The sequence below is a fragment of the Lycorma delicatula genome, chromosome 9, assembly GCF_047948215.1.
Source record: "Lycorma delicatula isolate Av1 chromosome 9, ASM4794821v1, whole genome shotgun sequence".
Lineage (NCBI taxonomy): Eukaryota > Metazoa > Arthropoda > Insecta > Hemiptera > Fulgoridae > Lycorma > Lycorma delicatula.
Window position 1 is genome coordinate 114,211,644 of NC_134463.1, and position 8,111 is coordinate 114,219,754.

The window sequence follows — 8,111 nt, forward strand, 5'->3', positions numbered from 1 at the left end:
AAATGATCTCTTTAGAGTGTGCAATACCTTATAATTTTGAGAATAGCCTTAGTAAAACTTTTGTTCCCAAAAACTTACGGACAGAAAAAATGTACAGTAAGCATTTTAATTGAGATCCAATAGTGAAAAAAAAAAATCAATTGAGATCCAATAGTGAAAAAAAAAGATCAAACATTACTAACTAAAAAAGTCCTCCATTTTGAAAAAAAAGACTTTAAATAAATTTTTATTTACTAAATGAACAATGTAAAACATTCAACATAAAATTTTTTGCAAGCTTCACATCTTTATTTCAATCCTTTTATTAAACCATCAAAAATTATATTTGCTGCCTTTTCCCATGCTAATCCAGTTTCGCAGTCTATACATTTGCCCATAACTTTTTTCACTGACTTCAAAAATATTGGTTTAGCATTCTATAAAAAAAAAAAACATTTTATTGATATTTATAATAATAAATTATATTTTTATAATAAAATATATGCTAGAAACAAGAAATTTAATCAGATTTAATCAGAAAGATCAAGAGTAATCTAAATTTCTAAAAAAGACTTACACAGGAAACTCAATTGTTAATGCAGGAGGCAAAGAATTTGTAGTTTGACAGATCTTTTTAATACAATCAAGAAGCTTTTAACAGACCATCTCAGTTAATTCAGAGGCCTGAGAATATAGATTTAAAACTTTTTGGCAAAGCTTTTTCATTTATTGTCTTACAATAGATATGGAAAAGATAAAAAAACAGCTTTATTGAAATTTAATGCAAGAGTTTTTTTTCCAATAAAGGCAAGGGGACCGACCCCCACTCAACTCTTGATACCTGAAGTTCACACAGATGACTGTTGTACTGACAGCAAAATCAGAAGTAAATTGGTGCTATAGCACCAATTGTAGCAAATGACTTACCCCACAAATATGATGAGGTGCATTTTCCCCTTTCATGACTATACTGGTCTTAAAAAGAAATAACCAGCCTTACTTTAAGTTTATTGCTGGTCTTATTTATAACATTAGGAAAATACATGTTTGAACATGATCAGTGGGAATGAGCTAGTCATTTGGCCAGAATGGACAAGGGCCATAAATAGTAGACACCTATAGGAAACAAGCGTAAAAGGGTAGACAGCTTAGAAGGGAATTGGTTAAGGGAATGTATTTTATGTTTGCACCAGAGCTTCAGAACTGATCAAATTTTGACTATTTTAATATTTAATAGTGTAATGTGTGAAGAAACTTTTCAACCAATTTTTCGTTAGGCAATAATGCTGATTGCAATTTATGCTGGCAATGAAATCCAACATTCAGCATGTTTAGGCATTTGCTATCATTACTTCACCTAAGCAGACTAATTACTACATTAATCTTAGATATTTGGATTTTTAAATACTTAATACAAATTTCTTACATTGAAGTGCTCTGGCTTTAAACAATATTTAATGTGGAGTTTTCCAACTGCTTTTGCCATTTGATTAGCTTCACATGGATCATCCATTTTTTTTATGAATCCTCCAACTGCTACCAGTACATTTCCAATACCATGTTCTTTTATGAACTCTTCATTATCAATCAAATCCTCTGGGCATTCTCCCCATTTTGAAAACAGCTTTGCATAGTCTGGGTGCTTTTCAAACAATCTAAAACAGTAATTATAAATACAAATAAAATTTTGAACATTGAAAAACATCAAATTTAAAAGTATGGGGGTTGGGTAGGGGATCGATCATTCAGATAAAATGCACAGATTTGTATTCATTTTGGTGGGAAAATGGCTTTCCCACCAATAAATATCCTTGATCATAATTTGGAAGGATTAATACTACTGTAGTTTCATGTTTTTTCAGCACACACTTCAAGAACTGGTCAAGAATGTTAAGTGGTAACTTATTTGCAACCACTAAATGCAACTTTCAGGAAATACTCAACTGAATTTTTAGTTCACATACATCCTCATACCATCTAAACTATGGCGAATAATACGTTTTCTTCATACAAATATTTCTTAATAATCAAAAAGCAAGTGGAAACCTATCAATTTAATTTTTTTTCTTCGAAAATGAATAATCAAGATCACAATCTTTCTCTTTGAGTGTTTTAGGGGCATCGACTACCCATCCCACTTCAAAAAAAATTTAATAAAGTTTCAATTATTCACATTTCTATGAATCAAAAATGTTCAAAAATTTAAGTTCTAACTTCGAATCCAGAATATTACTTTCTAGGCTTTCCTTTCGGCCATCCTTTCTTGCACAGTTTCTCCATTCTTCTGACGGCCTCAACCTCTGATGACAGCGTATCTGAGGCCTCAAACATGGCATCGTCTTTCTCTCTTTCGGATGCCAGTGACGTTCTGCAGCTGACGTCAGTTGATGAAAGTTTCGTCAGTGCTGTTAGCATCTTTGCTAGGAAATCTAAACTAACAAGCGATCCACTCTCTGTGGCGGATGAGCTGGACTATCTCTACTGCAGTACTGGGTGAAGCTGAAATAGATGCTCTCACCGAAGCTGATCTTTGTGCTTTTGGAGGGTCTATTGGTCCAGGTTTTATATTCTCTACGTTGGTGGTTTCTCAATAATAACTTGCACCTCCATTTCCATAGATTCAGATTTTCTTGTCACAATTTCTTTAAGCTTGTGACTAGACGACTGAGTGATCCGTTTCTCTTTGAAACTGATCAAGATTTTTTATTCTTACTTCAGTTGGTGGCTTAATTGCAGGTTTAACTGTGCTGGTGCGTCTCTGATGTCAACGGCGCCAGTCCAGGGATGAGCCTTCTCATCTTTAATTTGTTTTCTCTGATGAGTCCACCCAATCTTTGAATCAATGATTCTTTCAATCATTGTCGCAAGACTTGTGTTAAGCAACTGCTCCACATTAATTTTAGATGTGGAAGGGGCAGCCGCTGCTTCTGCTAAGAAGTCGATGGTCGTGATGTACGTTGATTAACAATCTTCTTTGCTTCAGGATAACTGACCTTCTGAAGCGTTTTAACTTCCTGAATCGCTGTTTCTAATTTATATGTAGGGCAGTTTCTTGAACGACAATTGTGATGCCCTTTACAGTTAACGGAGGTTGGAGGATCTTTACATGGGTTCCCCTCATGTGTTTTCTCTCCACATATGCATATTTCCTGCGCTTCACATCTAGCTGCTGTGTCCGAATTGTTGACACTAAAACATCTCATCAGCTGCAGAATAAATGCTCGTACATCAAGCTGATGGATGCCAGCTCATACCTTTTCAGGAAGATTCAGCCTATTAAATGTTAAAACATGCGAGGCCAAAGGAACAACTTCACCGTTTCTTCGCATGGTTAGTCTGCGACACTGAGTCACTCCCTGACTCGACATTTCTTGTACAATTTCTTATTCTGTACAATTAAGAAGATCGCGACAAACAACAACTCTGGATGAGTTCAGTGTGCTATGCGGTTGAACAGAACCTGCGAATTCACCGATCTTCAATGCCTGGACTTTCTGACTTTGCACGTTGGTGAGTTCGACGTGCAATCCATTAAAAGTCTTTCGGATTTCTTTAACGGGACCACCAGCACAATTTGTAATTTCTCTTGCGATTAAGAATGGTCTAACTTTTTGGAAGTTTCCATTCTCCTTTGTAATAATTAAAAATCTTGGCTTAGGTACACTATAGCCAAATAAGCTTTTACGTAAATCTTTACTGATTCTATCAGCATCTTTCTTGATTTTGTCACTCTCCTCTTTTTCCTCTTCACTTGTGGCGAATCAGAGGATTCTAAACGAGGGTGTTTACGTGCACCCTCTGCCATGTTTGATTGTTCAATATTCATGAACGGCTAGCCCCGCCAGGGTACACCCCCACTCCAGGGCTACTAACCTTGGAGGTCCGATCCGGTACTCTGGTGGAACCGGCATATGTCCTGGCAGAGAGCGGATGCGCAGTCTCTGCACTGACTCCAGGCTCCTACTCACCGAAGCTTTCAGAGCTCCCATGCACAGACATACACATGGGCACCATTGCTACATGCTTGCCATCGCAGGGGGCATGTGGACAACGGAAGGGTCTCTGTTACACCTGCAATAACATTGACCCTGGCCACCACATCGCCAGCTCTAAGAGTGGTATGAGTCCATTTCCAAATCGTTTATTATTCCACTTCCTGCAGGTAGGTGAAAAATCCAGTTCGTTTAGTGACCTGAAGTTGAAAACAGGTCAAACTTAAAAAAGCATAACCGAGGAATTTACATGGAACCCCGTTCATTACAGCTGTTGCCGCCCTGGACGTGGAACATAGATGTATTCCGGATGTGGGGATTATCTACCTCAGGGCGAGATCACAATCTTATTTCAATTTATCCTTAGTATAAGGATAGATTAGTATTTCACCAATTCACTTATCAGTCAATTTTTTTTCTATTTTTGTCTCCTTCACACCTATTACTATTATTACCAATATTAACCAAATAGGGTAATAAGGGTTTCTGTGATTGTATGGAGTTTGGACATATATTAGCCATTCTAGTGTCAATACATGCATGCACACGTGAACATATTCATGCATGCATGCATACATAAGGAAATTTGTGTATTTTCACACATTTTCTTTAATGTGTGAAAATGTATCTCATCTCACTCCCACCCACTATGCGACCTATACTTTTCCCCAAAAGTAGATATTTTACAGGTGACTTGCACCATTTCACTTTTACCTTTAAGACTTTTTGCAATAAGACAACTTGTCCATCAGTATCACCTCCAAAGCCACCCTGGTTAGTGTCATAGCTGACTAATTTTATTAGTCTAATAAATTTATTTTTTTTACTAACAAATGTAGATTTAAATTTACATTTACATTTTAAATGTAAATTTAAAAACGATGTAAATTTAAATGTAAATTTAATATAATTTTTATATTAGTATTATTAATTTAATAATATTTATTATAATTATAATAATTTTAATTTAATTATAGTAATTATAATTTTTTGTTAAGTAAATAAATTAATATTTCTGGTAGTTCAGTTGCTGTAGAAGAATTTCAGATAGTTGAGCAACTATACTTTTTCAATTCAAACTGATAAAAAGTATCATACCATTAATTTATTGATTAGAGCCCACTAAAATACATAAATCCAACTTAGATGGATTAATTTGCACTAAAATCTGGTCTATATTTACTGAAGAAATTTCTGAGTAGATATACAGAAGCATATTACCATTTAAAAATCAGTTTATATACTGTAAAGGACAGATTTCACATCAAACTTCTATTTCAGGAAGTGAAATTGCATTATAACCTGTAGCTAAGATAGCAGCACTGCATTACCAGTCTACAAAGCAACAATCAAAGAATGTAATGTATGTAGTAATAAATTTTAAAATTTATCAAGAAATTTTTTTGATAATTTACCCTTTGAAGAAAGTTTTTGCAATTTTATCTGCTTTCTTTTCAGCTTCCTTCCATGATCTTTGTAATCTTTGTACATCTTTTGGACTTATCTGAAATTAAATCTGAGATTAATAACCTAGCAAAACAGACTATGTGATATAACTATAGATATATTTCTGTGATACAAGGTGTATTTTCCATTACACTGACTTTTCATGATACAATTATTTAGAAACATTCAATCAACTCTTAATTTCCTGTGAGTAGTGCTGCTTCTCTTAATCAGACATGGAGTAATGACTCCATATCTAAAATATTGGATGAGTTTTGTTCATTTAATGCATGATATTTTGCATGTTAATGTGTTATTTTGTAAAATACTTTCAGGCATCCAAAGAATGCCCTTATATATACAGGCATAGCCAAATGACAAATTCACCAAAATGATCATCTCTGTGCAAATGATCTGGGGAGAAGTATTTTCCCCAGTTACTTTAGGAAAGTTAACCAGAGGGAGGATCATCTACAAATTAATAAATTTGTGTTTCTTGGTCTGAATGAACAGTAATTTCCCATTTATGAATTGATTAATATTACAGTGTCTTTTTGTACAAGATAGCCTTTCTTAGTAAAAACTATATATTTTTACAGTCTTTTTTTACTTAGTATCAAAACTTCAGAATCATGTAAAAAAAAACTTTTTATCTCTAGAAATATTTTTGGACTTTTCTGGTTTTTTTTTTACATTACATAAGAGTAATTGCTTGTGTTTAAATGCTCATGTTAACCACATTGCATACTTTTACAGATATTCCTCTTTTTACATAGAGGAAAGGTGTTGAATTTTTGCAATTGAATGAGACTCTTCATAACCTTCAGTATTACAATAACTGGCAGAAACATTACTTCTTTCTGATAAAAATGATAAGATGGGGCTGTAGCAAAACCAGCTGCAGGACAAAATCAGTCTCAGGAAGAATGTTTTGTTACAGACTATTTAATTACCATTTGACACATTACCACCACTTATTGTACAAAAGAATTAGGGGTGAGTTCTAATGCGACAGGCTGGGAACTGCCTGTAGGAAGCCTGCACAGACAGTGATACAGAATCCAGTAATAGGCGGTTCAACTAGATGAATCCTGTTTCTCCAGACAAGTACAATGTTTACAGCAATGGGAGTTTGGTGGGATTAGTGCAGTATTAGACCAGGCACAAAGATATCAGAAATGTGGGCATCTTATCAAGGTATTCCATATTCAGAATGAAGCAGAGAATTTTGTAAATCCACAGGTGGGAGCTCATACCCAGCAAGTGGAATCAATGTGGTCTTCCGCCAAACTACAGCAAAAGAGTGAAGCACTAATAGAATTTTTCTTTTATCAATGTTTTCTTTTTGATAAAAGATTCATTCTAAAATGAAAATAAATTTTATAAAAAAAAGAATCAGATCGGATACAAGTTAAGAAATTATTACCAGATTTTAGTCTATTAGATCAATTTTTACTGCTAAATTATATCAGTTCAATAGGAAAACAGTGGTATCTATACCTTCAAAGATACCTCTTGTTAGGAATTTAACCTGGTACCACCAATTTGGACAGCTACTCAGCAATACAAAGGTATAGCAAGTGTTTAAGAAATAAGTATACATTTCATAAAATGTACGGTTTAATCCCATTTAAGAATTTTTTAATGGAAAAAATTAAAACTTAATGCAAAATAGTCATTTACTTTTGTATTTGTATAAAGTTTTCAACTTCTTTCTGTATTCTGCAATTCCCCTGACATTTCAACATTAAATTAAAACAGTCTACTTACTTCAGAACTGTAAAATTTTGATCCAGCAAGATATACACTATTTCTTATTAATTGGCTGTGTCCCAGCCTTATAGTATTAAACATAGCAAATATCTTAAAACCAATTAAAACTTTTTCTTTTAAAATAACCACTTACACAATCCAAATCCTAATGTAAAACTTAATAGTAACAACTTTAAAAATGTAAAGTAACAATTCAGATAAAAGACATCAGCTGATGATAAAAATTCTTCTTTTAAAGATAAGTATTTGGTATTTTTTTAAAGTTATGTTTTGAATTATAGTCATAAATTAAAAAAAAAAGATAATAAGTACTTAGAATAAGCTCTTAATAAGTGGCTATTACTAAATTTATTTAAGTAAAAACCACCTTTCAACAAGATGCTTTATAATTAAATTAATAAATGGTTTTAAATTTGTTTTAATTTTTAATTATTTTTTCTTAATTTATTATGTTTATTTTATCCTTTACTAAAGAAAAAGAAGTTAAATTTGATCAGATCATTGAATGTTTTCAGTGTTTCAAATTTCATTGTGAATGAATGATTTTCAAACATTTGGCAAATTTTCAATTTGTTAAGTGTGACAAATTAAAAAAAAAAGTAATGATGAACCCAGTAGTGGAAGAGTGGATTTCAAACACCAATTTTAATTAAATACAATGATTGTTTGTGAAAACAGTGAGGACATTCCTTACTTCATACTATTTGTCCAGTTGTCTACTTTAACTGCTCTCATATCTATCCTTGTCACTGAAATAAAAACAATCCAATTACCTAAACTTATTTTTATCAAGAAAAGATCAAAACCAATGGCTTATTATGCATTAAACATTTTTTGTGGACTAATTCTTTCATTCCATGAATAATAATGTGGTAACCATGAATTTTAATCTTTTTTTGTAGTTTTACCAGTAGCTACTGA

The 8,111-nt window shown here is 33.0% G+C and overlaps 1 protein-coding gene across 1 annotated transcript; it reads right to left on the reverse strand.

Moving 5' to 3' along the window:
* Positions 1 to 175: 175 nt before the first annotated feature.
* LOC142330415 (uncharacterized) lies at positions 176 to 7,368 on the reverse strand. The gene is made up of 4 exons (XM_075375646.1): positions 7,188 to 7,368; positions 5,387 to 5,475; positions 1,406 to 1,634; positions 176 to 416 (listed from the first exon to the last, which is right to left on the reverse strand). Exons 1-4 carry the CDS (start codon positions 7,269 to 7,271, stop codon positions 288 to 290), a joined length of 531 nt encoding a protein of 176 aa, XP_075231761.1. The 5' UTR covers positions 7,272 to 7,368; the 3' UTR covers positions 176 to 287.
* Positions 7,369 to 8,111: the final 743 nt, after the last annotated feature.

Bases quoted from the DNA above. Each gene is read 5' to 3' on its own strand.
- LOC142330415 (XM_075375646.1), bottom strand. From the start codon at position 7,271: ATGTTTAATACTATAAGGCTGGGACACAGCCAATTAATAAGAAATAGT. The intron at 1,635-5,386 runs GTAAATTATCAA...TTACTGTTTTAG, and splicing joins GCAAAAACTTTCTTCAAAGG to ATTGTTTGAAAAGCACCCAG. The intron at 417-1,405 runs GTAAGAAATTTG...TTTTTTTTATAG, and splicing joins TAAAGCCAGAGCACTTCAAT to AATGCTAAACCAATATTTTT.